Genomic DNA, 24,445 nt, shown 5'->3' on the forward strand with positions numbered 1-24,445 from the left:
GCAAGAGTCTTCTCCAACACCACAGTTCAAAAGCATCAATTCTTCGGCACTCAGCTTTCTTCCCAGTCCAACTCCCACATCCATACATGACCACTGGAAAAACCATAGCCTTGACTAGACAGACCTTTGTTGGCAAAGTAATTTATCTGCTTTTTAATATGCTGTCTAGGTTGGGCATAACTTTCCTTCCAAAGAGTAAGCGTCTTTTAATTTCATGGCTGCAATCACCATCTGCAATGATTTTAGAGCCCCCCAAAATAAAGTCTGACACTGTTTCCACTCTTTCCCCATCTATTTGCCATGAAGTGATGGGACCAGATGCCATGATCTTCATTTTCTGAATGTTGAGCTTTAAGCCAACTTTTTCACTCTCTTCTTGCACTTTCATCAGGAGGCTTTTGAGTTCCTCTTCACTTTCTGCCATAAGGGTGGTGTCATCTGCATATCTGAGGTTATTGATATTTCTCCCGGCAATCTTGATTCCAGCTTGTGCTTCTCCCAGTGTTTCTCATGATGTACTCTGCATATAAGTTAAATAGGCAGGGTGACAATATACAGCCTTGACATACTCCTTTTCCTATTTGGAACCAGTCTATGACAAGCATGTGGTAAATAACCTCTGAACCCTTAAAATATCCTGCCCAAGAAAGTGTCTTTGCAGAAATACAGAATTTCTTTACTGTCTTTGCAACTTCCTGTCAATCTATAGCAATTCCAAAATAGAAATTTAATAAAGTAAATAAATAAAAACATAAAGCCTGAAGATTTATGTATTCGGTGAGACAATATTCTCTGTTGTCAAGAGCTGTGGATTTAGAGTCAGGTAGACTAAAGTCCCATTCCTGACTCCATGGCTTACCAGCTGTGTGGCCTTCAGAAAGTCAACTGACGTCTTTAGGCTTTGGTTTTCTCTTCCAAAGAATGTTCTTTATCTATTTTGTAGCCCAAACTTTAGCTTTCTGTATGTTATCTTACAATTTTTTTTTGCCTTATTGTCTATAGAATGTAGAATTATTTACTTCATATTTCTGTAGAAACCAACAGAACTTTTTCTTAAATCTATATTTGATCACATACTAAGTGATGTTATCTGTAAAATTACCAGGTCAAGGTCTAGTGATTTTTTTCTAAGATGAGTATTAAAATTAAAATTATGTAAAACACATACTGCCAGTACATGGGCAGTGACACATTCAAAAAACACTTATTTAGCCCAAATACATTACTCGGAGAAATTAAAAGACATTTTCATCATTTTCCTGGAGAAAAGTAAAAGTGAAGTCACTCAGTCGTGTCCGGCTCTTTGGGACCCCATGGACTGTAGCCTGCCAGGCTCCTCTGTTCAGTGATATTTTATAGGCAAAGAGACAAAAACAAACTTTCAGATTTGAGTGACCTCTCAAAATGTAAGTCACAATTCCCTATCACATATCAAATAAATTACAAGGTCTTTAGTAGATTCCTGTATGATCTGACATACTATAGCTTTGCCTGCCTTTATCATTCTCGCTTCTATTTGTTTATTCCCTCACTCACTCTTGTACTCCAGGCACACTGAATTTTTGCTCTTCTTGAAACACCCAGTACCTCCCTTCCTTAGAGTCTTTGCTCTTGATGTTCTCTCTGCCTGGAAGATTCTGATTCATGTGGCTCACTTTCCCAATGCAGGTAGTTTTCTTCTCTATGTTTCTTCCTCTGAGAGCCCTCCCCTGGATAACCTGTTCAAAGCAGACACACACACAGTGTATATCATATTATTCTCTATCTCTAACTCTGGTTTGTTTTTCTTTATAGTACTTGTCACCATCTTGCATTATATGTTTGTTGTCTCTCTCCCTAAACAGAGTGGCAGAACATTGCTCTCTTCTCCTCTTAGACACTGTGCTTAGTAAACAGATCCATATTCAGCTGATCAATATACCAGTCTTCCCTAGATAATCTGAGAGAAGAGATCATGCTGACTCAGGTTGCAGCATTTGGACACTAGGAGCCAAAACTTCTCCCAGACTGTCCAACTATTTCTAGATGGTTTCAATCATCAGAGATCTTTCCAGTTAGTTTAAACCTGCTGCTGCTCCCCTGCAATTTCCACCCAAGACTTTGAGTTCTGCCCTCTAGGCTTGCACAGAACATGCCTTTTCAGAAGATAACAACTATAACTCTCTTCAACCCATTACTGCTTTTCAGGTTGAACAGATATCTTCTTCCTTTGTTACTTGGGCATTGATCCCTGGGATATAGGAAGAACATATGCTCTGCGGACAGGTAAACTGGATCTAAATCCATAGCTCAATCTAAGCACTGAAAAAGTGAAGAGTGAAATTGTTAGTTGCTCAGTCATGTCTGACCTTTGCAACCCCATAGGCTGTAGCCCACCAGGCTCCTTTGTCCATGGAATACTCCAGGCAAGAATACTGGAGTGGATAGCCATTCCCTTCTCCAGGGTATCTTCTCCATCCAGGGATTGAACCCAGGTCTCCCATATTGCAGGCAGATTCCTTACCATCTGAGCCACCACGGAAGCTACCTGAACAAACTCCATCTACTTATTAGGGATTCTGTGAGGATTCTAACAGGTCATGGATTAAAGTTCTTTTCACAGTCATAGACAGCGAGAGTTCAATGGATGGCTTCATGCTCACTGCTTTCCTGGAGAACATGCCATCTGGATATAAAGGGGAAACAGACTTCCTGAGCCCCATCAGGCTGTTCCTAATACCTGCCAACTGCACAGAGACTATACTAGAAGAACACTGGATCCATCAAAAGTTGTAAAATAACCATAAGGCACACCAAGGACTCAAAAAAGAAAATCCAGTGGACTCACAGGCAAACTTCCTGACAGAGCCTCCTTCCATACCTTCTTTGTTGGTCTCTACTCAGAGCCAGAGTCCAAGAAAGGCCCAGAAGCAGCTAACATCAAGGATTTGTAGTAGGAAATAAGGAGGAAAATGCAGAATTAAGAAGACCTGGACCATGAGTGGGTTATAAGAGCCCTCAGTTTTTTCTTTCTTGCCCATAGTGTACCTTAGGCAATTCTCTTCCACTTAGTGGATGTACATTTTCTTAGCTGAGAAATGCCAATTTTAAGATCTATCAGTGTGCATATATTTACTTCAGCTGTGTCTGACTCTTTGCAACTCAACATATGGATTGTAGCCTGCCAGGCTCCCCTGTCCATGGGATTCTTCAGCCAAGAATACAGGAGTAGGGGTTGCCATTCCCTTTTCCAGGGGATCTTCCTGATATAGGGATTGAACCTGGGTCTCCCGTATTGCAGGTGAATTCTTTACTGCTGAGCCACCAGGGAAGCCCTAAGATCTTTCAGGCTACAAGTGAATACCATAATGAATTTATCCATTCATTGTTTTCAACAAATGATCACTGCATAGTCTGGATAAACAGAAATCACAGCCAGTCCCTACTTTCAGGGTTCTCACTGTCTGTTAAAACTTGCCAGTGCTGTCCAATAAAGATGAATTAGAAAAATACTTCGTGCCAACTGATTCCACTTCCTCAGCAAAAAAAAAAAAAAAAAAAAAAAAAAAAGGAAGCAGAGAGGCTGTGAAAATGTAAGGGAGAAGACTCAACTATTCAAGTAAAGGAGTGGGAAAGGCTTCTTGGAAAGCAGGTCCATTGTGTCCACAATGCCATAGTCTTTTGTAGGCCTTATATGTCCTCTGCTAATGCCTTCCACCTTCCCAGATGGCATCTAGAGAAGGACTCTGAACACTGGATGATCAACTGGCACTGTTGACTTATAGGCTGATGTCCGGGTAGTGGAACATGCTGTCCTTGTCTGATTTATTGTCCATGACTTAGCTGTACCCAAGTCAATAAAACACAGAGTGAAAATTGACTTTCCTTAGCACATTCAGTATGCTGCTGGATCATTCCTCATCCCTCTCAGGACATATTAAAATCTTGTTCCTGGCTGTAGCTGTCCTTGTGGTCCTGGATCAGGCTTCCCCAGGTAACCAGACCATGAAGGGGAGGGAAAAGGGAGTAAGAATGGGTCAAACTCATAGAACCATTGGAAAACTAAATCTGTGTGGGAGTGAGGACAGGGATGGCTTAGATCCGGTGAAAAGCCATACAGTGAATATGCCCTGTGATAAGGACAATCTGTCACCTTGACTATGATGGTTCTTCTCATTAGGGAACCTGGCAAATATCAATAGAGGCCAATGTTTCTTGAATGAAGTCCCTTCCATGTGCAAAACCAACCCCCAAATCCCTAATGTACTTAATATCCTTATCCCAAATGTCAACAGGTTCTTACTTTAGGTATCTATCACTTTTATACCACCTCTTGCAGTAACCAGTCCTTTTCCTTTGTCTCTCCATTGTTGTTTGACTTTGAATGCTCATTTGAATCAATCAGAGGAGGCGTCTTACTCTTGTCTTAGTGTGTATAGTATAAATTTTGTAGGTCGATGTTGGATGTCTACAGATTTGTAAAATAAGCTCAAGGTGTGGAGCTTAGACTAGGACAGAAGATCCTGGATTCTGGATTGAATATGGCCAAAGCACTCTAATAGTAGTACAACAGACTTTATGGTCAAATGGTGAATGATGTTCTAACAAAAAATGTTTTATACTTGGGCTTCCAAGGGATTCTAAAGTTTATGATTTTAATTTCATGATTTCTCTTTTGGTCATTGCTATTGGAAGTTGTGTCCTCTCTTGAATCAGCTTTTCAAACTGAAAGTGTTTGTCAACCACTCAGTTATTGTAGAAGCAAAAGCAGATAATCATGGGCTAATCCTAAGTTGATATTTCTCCCGGCAATCTTGATTCCAGCTTGTGCTTCATTCAGCCCAGCATTTCACATGATGTACTCTGCATATAAGTTAAATAGGCAGGGTGACAGTATACAGCCTTGACCTACTTCTTTCCTGATTTGGAACCTGTCTGTTGTTCCATGTCCAGTCCTAATGTTGCTTATTGACCTGCATACAGATTTCTCAAGAGGCAGGTCAGATGGTCTGGTATTCCCATCTCTTGAAGAATTTTCCACAGTTTGCTGTGACCCACACTATCAAAGGCTTTGGCATAGTTAATAAAGTAAAAGTAGATGTTTTCTGGAACTCTCTTGCTTTTTCAATGATCCAACGGATATTGGCAATTTGATCTCTGGTTCCTCTGCCTTTTCTAAATTCAGCTTGAGCACCTGGAAGTTCATGGTTCACGTACTGTTGAAGCCTGGCTTGGAGAATTTTGAGCAATTACTTTGCTAGCATGTGAGATGAGTGCAATTGTGCGGTAGTTTGAACACTCTTTGGCATTGCCTTTCTTTGGAACTGGAATGAAAACTGACCTTTTCCAGTCCTGTGGCCACTGCTGAGTTTTCCAAATTTGCTGGCATATTGAGTTCAGCTTTTGAACTGTGGTGTTGGAGAAGACTCTTAAGAGTCCCTTGGGCAGCAAGGAGATCCAACCAGTCAATCCTTAAGGAAATCAGTCCTGAATGTTCATTGGAAGGACTGATGCTGAAGCTGTAACTCCAATGCTTTGGCCACCTGATGCAAAGAATTGACTCATTTGAAAAGACCCTAATGCTGGGAAAGATTGAAGGTGGGAGGAGAAGGGGATGAGAGAAGATGAGATGGTTGGATGGCATCCCTGACTCAATGGACATGAGTTTGAGTAAGCTCTGGGAGTTGGTGATGGACAGGGAAGCCTGGCATGCTGCAGTCCATGGGGTGGCAAAGAGTCGGACACAACTGAGCAATGAACAGAACTGAACTGAACTGAACCCTGAGTTGGCTTCTGCCTGCTTAAACTGAAGGCAAATAGAATAGATGAGGGAGTACAGTCATCCTGATTCTAATTTTTTTCCAGTCCAAATGTTCTAGTGAGAAAGAAATAATTCAGAGTTATCTCCTAATAGAGGAGTTTGGGAGAATAAAAAAGTAGAGGTAATCATAATTTGAAACAAGATACTATGATCTCTCAACTGAACTTAATGTGCTGAGGAAGCTGAGTCTATACTCTGTTCTATTGACCTATGTAAAGCTTAGAAGATCTGCTTTCTGATCATCCACATAAACTGGTCATTCAGTGATCAATATACTCCTCTAGGCATCACCTAAGACATGAACCTAAAAGTGTCTGGCACATAATAGGTGCTCAACAAAATCGCTGTTGAGTGAATAATGAATGGAGAGAAGAAGAAAAAAAAAAGTTAACTGAAGGCACAGTTTCATTCCTTGACAAATATCTAGATTTGGGAAAAATGAGGAACTAGTGTTGGTGATACTGAAAAATGACAGAGATAGAAATATCCTAAGCATAAAAATAAAGTCCAATAAAAGTTTGATAGTCCCAAGGATGCCATTACATTTCAATAGTTCACTGTAACCATTATTGCTACAATTACCAATGTGTAATCATATACCAATTAGTATAATAGTCTTTACTTTTTCATGTATGTGCTTATTCATCTCTTTGTTTATTTTGATAGATGGATGGACCAGAAAGTGTGGTTATGGAACTGGCAATTGCAGGAAACATTGCAAAGAAAGTGAGAAGAAGAAAGAAAAATGTGGGTTAAGAAAGCTTTGCTGCATCCCTATAAAGCATAAATCATCAAAACTTGTCAGAAAAGAAGAGACAACATATAGGGTTATGGCAAGTACCACTAAGTATGAATTTATGACTTGTGACAAGAGGATTTTGGCAGCATTTTAATGAGGCAGTAAGATGGGTGTCCAGGTCACCTACATGGTCCTTAGATCCTTAGTATCTAAGGAGACTGGGTCCTTACATGATCCATTAAAAAATATATGCTCATTCTAGCTATCATTTGTCTCTGTCTCTCTAGTCCTCTATAGCCTAACATTCCCAAGGCTGTCACAGGATATTATTGGAAATCAGTTCTCATGGTAAACCTGTTTTATAGAATCTGAATCTTGAATTTCTAAGCCTCTGACCAGGTGCTATAGGTCTCTGAATGTGGAAGTGTTCCAGGTTAAGGCAAATTTCACCTTGATCACACATCCTTATCTAATGTCTCATCCTGGATTGTTGAGATAGGCCAGTGTGATCCAGAAGTCTTTTGCCTCTTTGTGAAAGTGTTAGTCGTTCAGTCGTGTCTGACTCTTTGCGAACCCATGGACCGTAGTTGGCCAGTCTCCTCTGTCTATGGAATTCTCCAGGAAAGAATACTGGAGTGGGTAGACATTCCCTTCTCCAGGGGATCTTCCCAACCCAGAGATCAAATCCAGGTATCCTGCACTGCAGGCAGATTCATTACTCTCTGAGCCACCAGGGGAGCTCGAAGTTTAGCCTAAGGCTCTGTCTCATTGTTTCTCTCTTGGAATTTGTCCCTTACTCCAACCCCCTAATTATACTTGGCTGTCAACAGACTGGAATGCCCTCTGTACAAGAGACAACTACTCAGGCCCCAACCAAGTGGAAGGGGAAAAAACAAGCAAACAAAAAAAAAAACAAAGAAAAATAAAACTAATTAAACAACACCAACCAAAATTCCTCAAAGTTTACTGAGAACAACTGTGTGTAAGAACTTGTCCTAAACATTTTACTGTATGACCTCAATTTGCTCTAACAATAGCTCCATGAAGTAAGAAGTAGTATTGTGTCCTTTGGCCAGAAGAGGAAACTAAGACACAGACAGTTTAAGTGACTTGCTCCAAGTGGCACAAAAAAGTAGTTTAGTAGAAAGACTTTGAACCCATGATACCTGAACTCAGACATTATGCTTCCTCAAGATGGAAAAATCTTTGCTGCAGTAAGGAAAGCTTCTCTTTCCTCTTTCCACCCAGAATCTACTTCATTAGTATGGAAGGTGTCATGAAAGGAAGAGCTTTGTGAGCCTCCTGTGGTTAAAGGGGCTTCCCTGATGGCTCAGTTGGTAAAGAATCCGCCTGCAAGGCGGGACACCCCAGTTCGATTACTGGTTCAGGAAGATCCGCTGGAGAAGGGATAGGATACCCATGCCAGTATTCTTGGGCTTCCCTTGTGGCTCAGCTGGAAAAGGATCTGCCTGCAATGCAGGAAACCTGGGTTCAATCCCTGGGTTGGGAAGATCCCCTCAAGAAGGGGAAGGCTACGCACTCCAGTATTCTGTCCCAGAGAATTCCATGGACTGTATAGTCCATGGAGTCCCAAAGAGTTGGACATGACTGAGAAACTTTCACTTCACTCACTTTGTGGTTAAACTGTGCAACAAACCCAACCCAAAATGGTATGTGAGCCTACAAGCTTAGTTGCTCAGTTGTGTCTGACTCTTTGCAACCCCATGGACTGTAGACCACTAGGCTTCTCTGTCCATGGGATTCTCCAGGCAAAAATACTGGAATGAGTTGCCATTTCCTCCTTCAGGGGATCTTCCCAACCCAGAGATTGAACCAGTCTCCTGAGTCTCCTGCATTGGCAGGTGGGTTCTTTACCGCTGAGCAACCTGGGAAGCCCCAAAATGGTATATCCAGACACAAAGAGAAATAATTTCCAGTTGCAGTAAATGAGGAAGTTGTCCCTATGTAGTAGGCAGTCTTAATTAGAGGCCAATGCCAGTCAGTTTTAGAGCTGAAAATTATCCCTAGCCTTTGTTGACATTAATTATCTGGAGAATGCAGTCTGAAGACAAGGTACATCAATCACCAAATAATGGCAGCTTCTAATCCTTCAACTCGTTTCTCAGAGTACTTTCACTTCAATTCTCTCATTTTCTCCCTCTCTAATAGTATAACACTGATGTCTCAAACCTTAAAGGATGTGCTTGTGCTATCTGGGGAGTGGCTTAGAGACTGGATCTCAGATTACTCAGGCACAATGATTCCAATAAACACTTCAATTCTAACCCAGGTTACACCAGTGGTTGCACATAATACAAGCTACCTGTTCTTGAACTAAGAGTTTTTATTCATTTTTTGACAAGAGAAATTATGCCCACAAGTAGACCCAGGAGTCTTAGAGAATTACATTAAACATGACTTCATATCCATAGTCCCAAAGAAATGAAAAGGTTGTGGGGAAATGCAAGTGTGATAAGTCACCTTGCTACTCACTTTGTTCATCCCCAAAATGGATTTATTTGATTATATCTTCCCAACCCAGGAATTGAACCCAGGTCTCCAGTGGCTCAGATGGTAAAGAATCTGCCTGCAATGCAAGAGACCTGGGTTTGATGCCTGGGTTGGAAAGATCCCCTGGGGAAGGGAATGACAACCCACTCCAGTAGTCTTGCCTGGAGAATCCCATGAACAATGGAGCCTGGTGGGCGACAGTTCATAGGGTCACAAAGAGTGGGACATGACTGAGTGATTAATACTTTCACTATCTTTCAAACTTTATATGCCTTTCAACTCTTAAAGCCTTCTTCACTCTTTAAATTATGATGAAAATCCATTCTTTACACCTGACTTCAAAAGAGGCATCTTAGAGAGCAATGACATGAAAAGAGACTGAGAAACAGAGAAGTGCTCTCAACATAAGTTCTCAAACCATAATCCTAAAATACACCCTAGATATCTCCTTCTTCCTCACTGCTCCCCACCCCTACTCATCATGTCAGCCACAAAGACCTTCCAAGTCTGCCTCCATAGTGCCTATTCTCTATCCCTGCCACTGCTATTCTAATTCAGCCATCATTTTTCCTTGACTGTTGTCATGGGCCAAATCCTGTCCCCTCATAATTCATATGTTGAAGTCCTAATCCCCAGTACCTCAGAATGGGACGGCATTTGGAGATGAGATAAACAGGTAATTTAAAGACCTAATTAAGTTAAAATGAGATCCTTAGGCCGAGTCTTTGGCCTTCCCTCATAGCTCAGTTGGTAAAGAAACTGCCTGCAGTGCAGGAGACCCGGGTTTGATTCCTGGGTAGGGAAGATCCCCTGGGGAAGGAAATGGCAACCCACTCAAGTATTCTTGCCTGGAGAATCCCATGGACAGAGGAACCTGCAGGCTACACGGCCTTGGGGTCACAAGAGTGGGACACTACTTAGCAACTAAATCACCGCAGGCCGAGTCCTAATCCAAATGAATGGCATTTTTATAAGAAGAGGAGTTTAGGAAACAGACACACCAGTGAAGGAAAACCATGAAAAGATACAGAAAGGAGATTCAGTTCAGTTCAGCCACTCAGTCGTGTCCGACTCTTTGCAACCCCATGGACTGCAGCATGCCAGGCTTCCCTGTCCTTCACCATCTCCCAGAGCTTGCTCAAGCTCATGTCCTTCAAGTCAGTGATGCCATCCAACCATCTCATCCTCTGTGGTCCCTTTCTCCTCCTGCCTTCAATCTTTCCCAGAGTCAGGGTCTTTTCCAATGAGTCAGTTCTTCGCATCAGATGGCCAAAGCATTGGAGTTTCAGCTTCAGCATCAGTCCTTCCAAGGGAGGTGACATCTACAAGTTAAGGAGAGAGACTTCAGAAGAAATCGATCCCACCGATACCTTTAACTCAGACTTTTAGCTTCTAGTTGTGAGAAGATAAATTTTTTGTTGCTTAAACCACATAGTCTGTGGTCCTTTGTTATGGCAACCCTATCAGATTAATGAACACATGGTATAACATTTACATCCTATTGACCTCTTTGTCTCCCACTAAGCCTTTGACTCACTCCAATCTTTCCATACAGTTGCCAGGGAATCATTTCTTTAAAAAAAAAAATTAATTTGGCTGCTCCAGCTCTTAGTTGCAGCATATGGACTCTAGTTCTCTAACCAGGAATCAAACCTGAGCATGGAGTCTTAGCCACTGGACCACCAGGGAAGCCCCAGGAAATCGTTTCTAAAACCCAAATCTAACATTTTTGTTTTCCTTCTCAAACTGTCAAAAGCTGTACAGTGATTGCAAGAATCAATTCTAAACACCCTTTATGATTATCTGCTACTAACTTTGGTAGTTTCCCTTTCACTTCCTCCCATTGACCTCACGAGCAACTTGTGTTCTTGGAAATTAATCTGCTTCTTGCCCTTTTCATAGGTGTCCCCTTGTGCTGAGAAGGTTCTTTTGCAAACCAGACTTATGCTTCTCTAAGCAATACCTAAACAGTTCTTCTACCCTCTCTAAGCCATATATATTCATTCGTTTTTTTCCCTCAAGAGGAATTTTGTTATTTATTTACTTTTTTATGAGTAAAAATTATATATATTTAAGATAACATCATGATGATTTGATATATATTTATATAATCAAATTAATTAACACATCCACCACCTCATTTTTTTATTGAAGTATAGTTGATTTACAGTGTTGTGTTAGTTTCTGGTATATAGCAAAGTGATTCAGTTATACATTGTATACATTCTTTTTCATAATCTCTTGCGTTATAGTTTATTACAGGATATTGACTAGAGTTCCCTGTGCTATACAGTAGGGCCTTGTTGGTTGTTTATTTTATACATAGTAGAGTGCATCTGCTAATCCCAAACTTCTAATTTATCCCTCCTCGACACTCTCTTCTTGGTAACCATAAGTTTGTTTTTTATGTCTGTGAGTCTGTTTTATTTTGTAAATAATTTCATTTATACCATGTTTTAGATTCCACATATAAATGATGTCATGTATCTATCTTTCTCTATCTGATTTACTTCACTTAGTATGATAATCTCTAGGACCACTGATGTTGCTGCAAATGCCAATATTTCATTCTTTTTATGACTGAATAATATTCTATGATATATATTCCATTATATATATATATGTGTGTGTGTGTGTGTGTGTATCACATCTTCTTTATCCATTCCTCTATTGATGGTCACTTAAGTTGCTTCCAACTCTTCACTATTGTAAATACTGTTGCTATGAACATTGAAGTGCATATATGTTTTTGAATTAGAATTTTTATCTTTTCTGGATATAGGCCAGGAGTGGACTAGCTGGATCATACAGTAACTCTATTTTTAATTTTTTGAGGACCCCCCCATGCCATTCTCCATAGTGGTTGTAGCAGTTTACATTTCCACCAACAGTGCAGAACCTGTCCCTTGTCTCCATACCCTCTCCAGCATTTATTATTTTTATATTTTTTGATGATGGCTGTTCTGACTGGTTTGAGGTGACATTTCCCTGTAGTTTTGATTTGCCTTTCTCTGATCATTAGTGATGTTGAGCATCTTCTCGTGTGCCTATTGGTCATCTATATGCCTTCTTTGGAGAAATGTCTATTTAGGTCTTCTGCCCACTTTTTGATTGTCTTGTTTGTTTTTTGATATTAGGTTTTTTGAGCTTTTGGCATACTTTGGATATCAGCTACTAGTAAGAATATATGATTTTCAAATATTTCTCCCGTTCTGGAGATTGCCTTTTCACTTGGTTGATTGTTTCCTTTGTTATGCAGAAACTCTGTAGTTTGATGTAGTCACACTTGTTTATTTTTGCATTTGTTGCCTGTGCATTTGGGAAGATTTGGGAGAATGGCATTGAAACATGTAAAATATCATGTATGAAACGAGTTGCCAGTCCAGGTTCGATGCACGATACTGGATGCTTGGGGCTGGTGCACTGGGACGACCCAGAGGGATGGTATGGGGAGGGAGGAGGGAGGAGGGTTCAGGATGGGGAACACATGTATACCTGTGGCAGATTCATTTTGATATTTGGCAAAACTAATACAATTATGTAAAGTTTAAAAATAAAATAAAAAAAATAAAGTCAAATCCAAAAAAATTATTGCAAGAATATTTCATGTAGCTTTCCACTATGATTTCTTCTAAGAGACTTACAGTTTCAGATCTTACATTTAAGTCACTGATCAATTTTGAGTTGATTTTTTGTGTATGGTGTAATATGTCTTCTCTTTCTCTTTTTTTCCTCTTGGTTAAATTTAGCTAAAGCTTTGGTATTTATGTTTTTTAAAAAGCCAACTCTTCATTTTGTTAATACTTTCTATTGTCTTGCTAGTCTCTTTTTATTTCTGCTATAATCTTTATTATTTCCTTCTTTCTACTAGCTTTAGGCTTAGTTTGTTTTTTTCCCCCCAATTCCATGAGCCATAAAGAATATAATTGATTTTAGATATTTTTTTCTTACTGTAAGTAGTTGGTGCTATAAATTTTCCTCTTAGTACTGTTTTTGCTGCATTCCAAGAGTTTGGGTAAGTTTTGTTTCCATTTTTGGTTATCGTAGGTACTTTTTAATTTCCTTTTTGGTTTCTTTTGTGATCCATTGATTGTTCAGGAATGTGTATTTAGTTTCTATTTACTTGTGGATTTTCCAGTTTTCCTCCTGTTACTTATTTCTAGTTTTATTCCATTGCTGTCAAGAAAGCTACTTGATATAATTTCTGTCTTCTTGAATTTTTTGAGCCTTGTTTTGGGGTCCAACATATGACTGATCTGTCATGGGAGAGTTCCACATGAACCTTATTTTAAAATTTTTAATTGGAGGATAATTGCTTTACAATGTTGTAAGGGTTCCTGCTGTACAACAACATGCCACATGCACTTTAAAAGAATATTTATTGGGGCTTCCCTGGTGGGTCCAGTGGTTAAGAGTCTGCCTGCCAGTGCAGGGGACACAGGTTTGATCCCTGGTCTGGGAAGACCCCACATACCACAGAGCAACTAAGCCACAACTACTGAGACAGCACTCAGAAACCACAAGCTGCAACTTCTGAGCCAAAGTGCTGTAACTACTGAAGCCCACAGGCCTAAAGCCTGTGCTCTGCAGTAAGAGAAGCCACCATAACGAGAAGCCTGCACACTGCAATGAAGTGTAGCACCCACTTGCTACAACTAGAGAAAGCCCGCACATGGCAATGACAACTCAGTGCAGCCAAAAATTAATTAATTAATCCTTTAAAAAAGAATATTTATGTTGCTGTTGTTGTTGAAAGGAATGTTCTATTTGGTCCATCTGGTCTATCATGTTAATAAAATTTGGTTTTCTTATTGATTTTCTGTCTGGATGATCTATCTATTAAAAGTGAGGTATTTATAAAGACTTTCCTCCTGGCAGAGCCATCATGACAAAGACGCACCCACTGCAGAAGGGTCAGAAAACCCCAACCAGGAGTACGCAAGTATGTCTGGGACTGTAGTGCCTTGCAGAGTCATCAGAGCTATAGAGGCCATGGACACAGAAGCAAAACCTGTTTCCAGAGAACTGGGTTGGGCAGATGGACCCAAGTGGTAATTTAGGCACAGCTCTGGGAGGCAAGAGGAACCTAAATTGTCTGGGTTTAAGAGTTTACCCCCTGGAAGAACTGAAGGACAAAATAAATGTGTTGAATTACAGAAAAATAAAATTACATTTAATGGCCAGAAAAAAGTGAGGTATTTAAGATCTCTACTATTTTTGTATTGCTGTATTCCTTCAGTTGGGATAATATTTGTGTAATACAATGTTGGGTGATTATATATTTATAGTCGTTATATCTTTTTGACTGATTTATCCCTTATCATTATGTAGTGAACACTTATGTCTCTTTGACTAATTTTTACTATAAGTCTAATATTTTTTAATATAAATAGAGCCATCTCTACTGTCTTTGGTTATCATTTGCATAAAATATCTTTTCTAGCCTTTAACTTTCAGCCTATGTGTGTTTTTTTCTTAATATATATATATTTATTCTTTATTTTATTTATATATAGTATATATACTTTTATTGAAGTATAGTTGACTTACAATGTTTCAGGTACACAGAAGGTGATTCAGTTATACATATACACATATATTATTTTTTGAAATTATTTTCCATTATAGGTTATAACAAGATATTGACTATAGCTCCCTGTGCTGTACAGTAAACCTTTGTTGCTTGTTGTAGATCTGTTTTTTTTTTTTTTAGAATTAGATATCTAACATTCTATTCATCCTAAGTCAAACAAGTAGAATAAAAATGTCATAACTTTTTAGTTAGGCAAAATTTCATAAGTTTTCTAAAATATATATGTTATAGTTATCATTTACATAAAACAATCCAAAGAGAAGAAAGTACAAGAGAGTTACCCTGTGAGCAAAAGGAACTGAAAATGATATTGACCAAGTAAAAACAAAACTAACTAAAACACAAACCAGAAAACAAAACCAAGGCAGAATGCCAACTGGGGAACAAAGCAAAAAACCCAAACAAACTAACAAACATGGTGAAAAGAAGAAAGAAAAAAACAGAAAAGCAAAGTTAAATAGAATTATAAACAAAGATTTATATGTATTAAAGAGTTACTATTGCAAGAATAGAACAATAAGAAAAACAAAGCAAAAAATGCTTTTAAATAAAGAGAAGAAAAAACTCTTGGAACCACACACAATATATATATATATATATATATATATATATATATAAAGGGAGTAAAGAGTGTAATTTTTTTTAAAAGTTCTCAACAGCATAGAGTTAATAGTAATCATAAAATCAACAACCACAGCAACAGAGAGGGGGGAAAGAAAAGAAGAAAAAAAATCCACAGCCAACTACAGAATAAACCAAAATATAAGAAGAATAATTTTTTTGACATCTCAGCTGTCAGCATCCTTTCCCTCACTGTGAGTCACAGTCTACCTCCACCTCCCTAGGATGCCCTCCAATACTCGGCTGGTCTCTGGACCTGCTGTGGGGACAACTCCAATCTGGCCCTACTACTGCATGTTCTTGCCTCCAACATCCACAGCTGTGAGAGCTAGTGTGTTTTCTTTTGTGGGAACTCTCACTGTCTTTTTTTATATATTCCATGGACACAAAGTAGTAGTTGATCGTGTGGGTTGAACCCACAACTTGTACAGCTGGTGGTAATGTTTTTGATCCTCTTCTTTAGCCATACTGCCCCTGGGACTCAATTGTGGTTTTATCTCCACCTGTGCATGTGGGTCTTCCACAGGAATTTGCTCCTGAGGCTATGCTGGAGGACTTGGGTCTGCCCTAGTGAGGACTGGGTATGGAGGTGGTACAGCTGCTTGGATCATGGGGACCCTAGCCATGCCAGGTATGCAGGCGAGCTGATGTCCAGGGGAACAGGAGATAATGGTGCTCTGAGGGCTTTCTCTAGGCTCTGGCAGCTCTGCCCCAGTGGGGATTGAGTGTAGAGGTGGCATGGCTGCTTGGATCACAGGGACCCTGGCAATGTCAAGTATGCCGGGGAGCCAGTGGCAATTCTCACAGGACATGTGGTGCTATTAGAGTTTTTATCCAGCCCCTGGCAGCTCTGTTCCAGTGAGGGTTGAGTGTGCAGGTGGTGCAGCTGTTTGGATCATGGGGACCCTGGTGGCACCAAGTATGCAGGGACACCGGCAGCCTCTGTCACAGGAGCTATGGCATCATTAGAATCTTTTTTCTAACCTCTGGCAGGTAGCTTTCAAATGGCCTCTTTGGGCCTTCTCTGTTGCTTTGTGCATCAGACACTTAAAGGGGAACCCCTGGCTGGGGTCCTTTTCTATTGCTCAGTGTGTCAGGCATTTAAAGGGCCACCTTCTCTGGGGTCTTTCTCTATTGGTCACCTGTTGATGCTGGCTGTGGGGAGAGAGAGAGAATATAATGATGGTTTCCCCTCCGGCACATGATTCAGCATTATTGCCTTGCCTGGCTTTCCTCCAAAGGCATTTCCCACTGCCATCTCCTCCCTCATCTCCCCACAGTCAATAGCAGACTTCTCCCTGGGATTGCTCTCCAATCCCTATACTCCAGCTCCCAGCTGCTGTGCATTCCAAGGACTTTTGTCCCTGTCCAGGGCATGTAGGGCTGCGGCAAGGATTGTCTGTGTGGTTCTTGTTCCATTCAGATTGTCAAAGATCAGCTGCTGCACTCTCCAATGGCTTCAAGTCCTTCTCCACTGTCCCAAGGGCTTCCCTGGTGGCTCAGATGGTAAAGAATCTGCCTGCAGTGTGGGAGACCTGAGTTCAATCCCTGGGTTGGGAAGATCCCCTGGAGGAGGGCATGGCAATCCACTCCAGTATTCTTACCTGGAGAATCCCCATAGCTAGAGGAGCCTGGCAGGCTACAGTCCACAGGATCGCAAAGAATGGGACACAACTGAGTCACTAAGCACAGCACTGTCCCAAACAATTGCCCCAGTCTGGGGATTTGACCCCTGCTTCAGTTCTCCCACTCCCTGGGTACAGATCCAGTCCTGCTCACTCTGCTGTTTTTCCCCTCCTCCCTTCATCCTACTGAGTTTTGCGTGGATCTATATATTCCTTTCCCATGATCAGAAGGAACTCTTGATCGCTCTCAGCTGGCATTCTGCCAAGATTTTCTGTGTCTGAAGGTGTATTCCTGATGCATCTGTGAAGAGAGATGTAATGCACATCCACCTTCACCTCCACCATCTTCTCTCCTTCTTAAGAGTGGAGATTTTAGCAAAGAGGAGCTGAAACCCTGAAGATTATTCCCAGGAACTGAAACAAATGGATTTCCTGGAGAGATTTCAAAATTGGTTGGGATCTTTGACTCCTTTTTTTCCTCTTATTTTCTTCTTCTTTGAACTGGAATGTTTATAACTGTGATCTTATGCCTGCCCCATCACTGTATCTGGGGAGTAGGTAATTCTTTCTTAACTTTTATGGGTTTATAGGTGGAGAAGAATTGCACCCTAGGATGTCTTATACCCAGAGTCTCAATGACACATTATTTAGATCATGTATGTAATGAGACTTGTGAACTTTTGTTGATTCTTTATTGGGCTGGGATTTTGGAAGAGGTTGATATGGAATTCATTTATTTTCCATGTGAGATGAAATCTTTGGGGGTTAGAATGTGGACTTTAGTAGGCAGAAAAATGCTCTTCCAGAGATGTCTGTGGCTTAACCCATGTAAACTGTGGATATGTTACATGGCATAGAAAAATGGAAATAAAGTTAAGATGGAAACAGGATTGATAATAAGTCAATCTTAAAATAAGAAAACAATCCTAGTTTATCTGGAGTGGGAGACTGATATAGTCATGTGTTCTTTAACATGGAAGTAGAAAGCAGAATAAGAAATTTAGAATAGTATATGGTAAGATTCACTGTTAATGCCTTTAAGATTCAATAAAAACAAGGAAAGTCGAAAGCCTCTAAAAGATGGAAAGGGCAAGGAAACAGCATCTCTTAGGGGTTCCAGTAAGAAATTCAGCCCTCGTTGATTTCACCCCAGTAGGATTCATTGTGAACTTCTGAAAAATGTAACTGTAAAAAAAGAATTTTTATTGCCTTAAGTTACTAAGTTTATTGTAAGCACCCATAGAAAAATAAGACAGTAAGCAAAATATTGGACTTAGCAAAGAAGGACTTCCATGCAGTTATTGTAAATAGGTTCAAATAACTAAAACAAACCATTTTTTATATAATATAAAAAACTATGATGATAATTTATCAAATTTGTTTGAATTCTTCTACTGAGTGCTTTCAGGGTCTTGGGTGCAGCAATAACTTGAGACTCGGTACACAAAAGCTTTTCAAACCTACGCTTGCATTGTTTTTGTTAACATCCCATTGGCCTCAGTAAGTCCCTTGACCAAGACCACAGTCTGGTAGGTACCTCTAAATAAGAGGATATACAACATTCCACTGCAAAAGCATGACTGCTAGGAGGGAAAGAATTTGTAGGCTTTATATAGTCTTGTGTAGGAGTAGAGGGTTTTCTTTACAGACCATCTTTTATCTTGATAAATACACTATTTTTATTAATAATTGACTTTGGGGCCTTAATTTCTGAGAGATAAATATTTGATATATTAACACATTGAAGTTTCAAAGTTATTTCTTTGGCTTAATGGAGAAGATGTAGGATAAAGCCTTCCTCTCTTAGATGTGTAACTAACTTGTATATTGAAAAAGCAAGAGAGTTCCAGGAAAACATCTATTTCTGCTTTATTGATTATGCCAAGCCTTTGACTGTGTGGATCGCAATAAACTGTGGAAAATTCTGAAAGAGATGGAAATACCAGACCACCTGATCTGCCTCTTGAGAAACCTATATGCAGGTCAGGAAGCAACAGTTAGAACTGGACATGGAACAACAGACTGGTTCTAAATAGGAAAAGGAGTATGTCAAGGCTGTATATTGTCACCCTGCTTATTTAACTTATATGCAGAAGTATATCATGAAAAACGCTGGACTGGAAGAAGCACAAGCTGGAATTAAGATTGCCGGGAGAAATATCAATAACCTCAGATATGCAGATGACACCACCCTTATGGCAGAAAGTGAAGAGGAACTCAAAAGCCTCTTGATGAAAGTGAAAGTGGAGAGTGAAAAAGTTGGCTTAAACCTCAACATTCAGAAATGAAGATCATGGCATCTGGTGCCATCACTTCATGGGAAATAGATGGGGAAAGACTGGAAACAGTGTCATACTTTATTTTTTTGGGCTCCAAAATCACTGCAGATGGTGATTGCAGCCATGAAATTAAAAGACGCGTACTCCTTGGAAGGAAAGTTATGACCAACCTAGATAGAATATTGAAAAGCAGAGACATTATTTTGCCAATAAAGGTCTGTCTAGTCAAGGCTATGGTTTTTCCAGTGATCATGTATGGATGTGAGAGTTGGACTGTGAAGAAAGCTGAGTGCCGAAGAATTGATGCTTTTGAACTGTGGTGTTGGAGAAGACTCTTGAGAGTCCCTTGGACTGCACGGAGATTCAACCAGTCCATTCTGAAGGAGATCAGCCCTGGGATTTCTTTGGAAGGAATGATGCTGAAGCTGAAACTCCAGTACTTTGGCCACCTCATGCAAAGAGTTGACTCATTGGAAAAGACTCTGATGCTGGGAGGAATTGGGGGCAGGAAGAGAAGGGGACGACAGAAGATGAGATGGCTGGATGGCATCACTGACTCGATGGATGTGAATCTGTGTGAACTCCGGGAGTTGGTGATGGATAGGGAGGCCTGGTGTGCTGCGATTCATGGGGTCGCAGAGTCGGACATGACTGAGCAACTGAACTGAACTGAAGTTCAGAAGGAAAACTATACTCTTAAAGAACAGAGCCATAAGAATAGGAAGTCAGCATGATATGAATAGTCATGCAGAAACTATACTCTTAAAGAACAGAGCCATAAGAATAGGAAGTCAGCATGATATGAATAGTCATGCAGAGAATTCTGGCCATAACCCTAAGTCTCTTGGCTATTTTTTATTTTTGTTTTTTGGCCGCATCACATGACACCTGGGATCCTGGTTCTCCAACCAGGGATTGAACCTGCATTCCCCTGCATTGGGAGCATAGAGTCTTAACCATTGGACCACCTGGGAAGTCCTTCTTGAATCTTTTAAAAATCATTTTAATTGAAGTGCAACATATCTATAAAAGAGTGCAAAAGTCCTAAGTATAGCATATAGTCTAATGAATTACCACAAAAGTAACAAGTCCAAGTAACAAAAACACAGGTTAAGAAATAAAACTGCTAACATATAAATACTTCATTTTCCTTTGCAGAGTTAGTATTATCCTGATTTCTAATACCATAAAACTATTTTTCTTTTTTTAAACTCTATATAAAAGGGAATTATAGTTTCCTTTACTCATCATTGTATCATCAAGATTGATCCACGTTATTGTGTGGGGAAACAGTCTATTAGTTGTCACTGTAATGTAGTGTATTTGTTCTCTTCTTAATGTACTGTACAGCTAAGATGATGCTTCTGTGAACATTCTTATACAGGCCTTTGGGTCACATTTGTACTTCTTTCTGTTATGTATCTGTATATGGTGAAGCATATGAAATGCATACGTTGAATTTTTCATTTATATACCTACCAGCTTCCCTGGTGACTCAGACAGTAAAGAATCCTCCTGCAAAGCGGGAGACCCAGGTTTGATCCTTGGGTTGGGAAGATCCCCTGAAGGAGGGCATGGAAACCCACTCTGGTAACCTTGCCTGGAGAATCACCATGGACAGAGAAGCCTAGCAGGCTACAGTCCATGGGGTTGCAAAGGGTCAGATACGATTGAGCAACTTACTTACCAGCAGCATATAAATGTTCCAGTTCCTCCACATCCTTAGCAACATGTGAAACTATCATGTTCAACCATTTGGTGTATGCTAAGTAACATGTCTGTTACTCCAGGTGTTTCTTGACTTCCTACTTTTGCATTCCAGTCCCTATAATGAAAAGGACATCTTTTTGGGGTGTTAGTTCTAAAAGGTCTTGTAGGTCTTCATAGAACTGTTCAACTTCTAACAGGCAAATTTGGCCTTGGAATACGGAATGAAGCAGGGCAAAGGCTAATAGAGTTTTGCCAAGAGAATGCACTGGTCATAGCAAACACCCTCTTCCAAAAACACAGGAGAAGACTCTGCACATGGACATAACCAGATGGTCAACACCAAAATCAGATTGATTATATTCTTTGCAGCCAAAGATGGAGAAGCTCTATACAGTCAGCAAAAACAAGACTGGGAGCTGACTGTGGCTCAGATCATGAACTCCTTATTGCCAAATTCAGACTTAAGTTTAAAAAAGTAGGGAAAACTACTAGACCATTCAGGTATGACCTAAATCAAATCCCTTGTGGCTATACAGTCGAAGTGAGAAATAGATTTAAGGGACTAGATCTGATAGACAGAGTACAGGATGAACTATGGATGGAGGTTAGTGACATTGTACAGGAGACAGGGATCAAGACCATCCCCATGGAAAAGAAATGCAAAAAAGCAAAATAGCAGTCTGAGAAGGCCTTACAAATAGCTGTGAAAAGAAGAGAAGCGAAAAGCAAAGGAGAAAAGGAAAGATATAAACATCTGAATGCAGAGTTCCAAAGAATAGCAAGGAGAGATAAGAAAGCCTTCCTCAGAGATCAGTGCAATGAAATAGAGGAAAACAACAGAATGGGAAAGACTAGAGATCTCTTCAAGAAAATCAGAGATACCAAGGGAATATTTCATGCACAGATGGCTGGATAAAGGACAGAAATGGTATGGACCTAACAGAAGCAGAAGATATTAAGAAGAGGTGGGAAGAATATGCAGAACTGTACAAAAAAAGATCTTCATGACCCAGATAATCACAATGGTGTGATCACTCACCTAGAGCCAGACATCCTGGAATGTGAAGTCAAGTGGGCCTTAGAAAGCATCACTATGAACAAAGCTAGTGGAGATGATGGAATAGCTCCAGTTGAGCTATTTCAAATCCTGAAAGATGATGCTGTGAAAGTGCTGCACTCAGTATGCCAGCATATTTGGAAAACTCAGCAGTGGCCACAGGACTGGAAAAGGGCAGTTTTCATTCCAATTCCAAAGAAAGGCAATGCCAAAGAATGTTCAAACTACCGCACAATTGCACTCATCTCACATGCTAGCAAAGTAATTGCTCAAAATTCTCCAAGCCAGGCTTCAACAGTACGTGAACCATGAACTTCCAGGTGCTCAAGCTGAATTTAGAAAAGGCAGAGGAACCAGAGATCAAATTGCCAATATCCGTTGGATCATTGAAAAAGCAAGAGAGTTCCAGAAAAACATCTATTTCTGCTTTATTGACTATGCCAAGCCTTTGACTGTGTGGGTCTCAATAAACTGTGGAAAATTCTTCAAGAGATGGGAATACCAGACCATCTGACCTGCCTCTTGAGAAACCTGTATGCAGGCCAGGAAGCAACAGATAGAACAGGACATGGAACAACAGACTGGTTCCAAATAGGAAAAGGAGTACGTCAAGGCTGTATATTGTCACCCTGCCTATTTAACTTATATGCAAAGTACATCATGAGAAACGCTGGGCTGGAAGAAGCACAAGCTGGAATCAAGATTGCTGGGAGAAATATCAATAATCTCAGATATGCAGATGACACCACCCTTATGGCAGAAAGTGAAGAGGAACTAAAAAAGCCTCTTGATGAAAGTGAAAGAGGAGAGTGGAAAAAGTTGGCTTAAACCTCAACATTCAGAAATTAAGATCATGGCATCTGGTCCCATCACTTTATGGCAAATAGATGGGGAAAGAGTGGAAACAGTGTCAGACTTTATTTTTCTGGGCTCCAAAATCACTGCAGATGGTGATTGCAGCCATGAAATTAAAAGACGCTTTCTCCTTGGAAGGAAAGTTATGCCCAACCTAGACAGCATATTAAAAAGCAGAGATATTACTTTGCCAACGAAGGTCCATCTAGTCAAGGCTATGGTTTTTCCAGTGGTCATGTATGGATGTGAGAGTTAGACTGTGAAGAAAGCTGATCGCTGAGGAATTGATGCTTTTGAACTGTGGTGCTGGAGAAGACTCTTATGAGTCCCTTGGACTGCAAAGAGATCCAAACAGTGCATCCTAAAGGAGACCAGTCCTGGGTGTTCATTTGAAGGACTGATGCTGAGGCTGAAACTCCAATACTTTGGCCACCTCATGTGAAGAGTTGACTAATTGGAAAAGACCCTGATGCTGGGAGGGATTGGGGGCAGGAGAAGAAGGGAATGACAGAGGATGAGATGGCTGGATGGCATCACCGACTCAATGCACATGAGTTTGGGTGAACTCCGGGAGTTGGTGATGGACAGAGGGGCCTGGCGTGCTGTGATTCATGGGGTCACAAAGAGTTGGACATGACGAGCGACTGAACTGAACTGAAGTAACATGTCACTGACGGTTTAATTGACTTGATAGTTAATGAGTATTGACACCCTTTTTAGTGGCCATCTAGATACCTGATTTCATGACGCGCTTGCTCATGCCTTTTTCACACTCTGTGGTAAGCAAGCAAGATATAAATTCCCATCCTCTTTACTTTACATCTACTGAACTATCACATCATTTTCTTTGCTTTTTTGACTGGAGCATTTTAGTAAATTCTATGGTTCCAACCCAGCTTTCCTCCTCGAATCATGAATCTTCATAGGATAAAAAACAGACAGAGGAGGCTGGGATGAAATTTTATAATGAAAAAAAATTGACATTTTGACAGGAAGGTTTTCAAAAGGGGCAAAGTTGATAATCTTCAGTAAACATGTTGACTTGAGGTGGTATGGAAATGTTTCATGTGAACAGTTTCCTTTTCTAGATAAGTAATTAGGGTTGAATATGTACTTATACAGCACATTTTGCCACTTAAACAGTAGCGCAGTTCAACTTCTTCGGCTTTGCATTTCTTTCTGCAGAATCCTTGGTTATTCTCACATTTCTTTTCTTTCTCCATCGTCTGTCTTCTTGGTAAATTCTTCATGCTTCCTGAGAAAGATATGACTATGGTTAATCGCTATACAACCATGATAACAAGACATAAAATGTTAAGGACTTAGGAGCTATAATAAACATCATCTGGATTCAAATCCAGGCTCTGTTATTTGCTACACCTTGGTTTTTGAATAGGTAACTTTGTCTCTCTGTCTGTCTATTGCTTTCAGCTCTACAATGTCAATAACAGTAAGCTACTTCTTGAAGTTTTGTGATTATTGAATGAGTTAATATTTTAAAATGCTTAGAATGCTGTCTGGCCCTTACTAAAAGGGAAACCAACTTTAGGTTTTGTTGTTGTTCCTATTGTTATTTTTTTCTTGCAATTTTATTTCATTACTTTATTTTTTTAATTGGAGGATAATTGCTTTACAATATTGTTTCAGTGCCTGCT

At 40.1% G+C, this 24,445-nt stretch overlaps 1 protein-coding gene across 1 annotated transcript; it reads left to right on the forward strand.

Moving 5' to 3' along the window:
- Positions 1 to 3,879: 3,879 nt before the first annotated feature.
- On the forward strand, positions 3,880 to 6,693 carry DEFB115 (defensin beta 115). Its single transcript, XM_055543327.1, has 2 exons — positions 3,880 to 3,973; positions 6,467 to 6,693. Exons 1-2 carry the CDS (start codon positions 3,880 to 3,882, stop codon positions 6,691 to 6,693), a joined length of 321 nt encoding a protein of 106 aa, XP_055399302.1.
- The last annotated feature ends 17,752 nt before the right edge of the window (positions 6,694 to 24,445 follow it).

This window comes from Bubalus kerabau, chromosome 13, assembly GCF_029407905.1.
Source record: "Bubalus kerabau isolate K-KA32 ecotype Philippines breed swamp buffalo chromosome 13, PCC_UOA_SB_1v2, whole genome shotgun sequence".
Classification (NCBI taxonomy): Eukaryota; Metazoa; Chordata; class Mammalia; order Artiodactyla; family Bovidae; genus Bubalus; species Bubalus kerabau.

Excerpts from the sequence above, each read along its gene's own strand:
- DEFB115 (XM_055543327.1), top strand. The coding sequence starts at position 3,880 with ATGCTGCTGGATCATTCCTCATCCCTCTCAGGACATATTAAAATCTTG. Across the intron at positions 3,974-6,466 it reads CCTGGATCAGGCTTCCCCAG|ATGGATGGACCAGAAAGTGT; the intron begins GTAACCAGACCA and ends TTATTTTGATAG.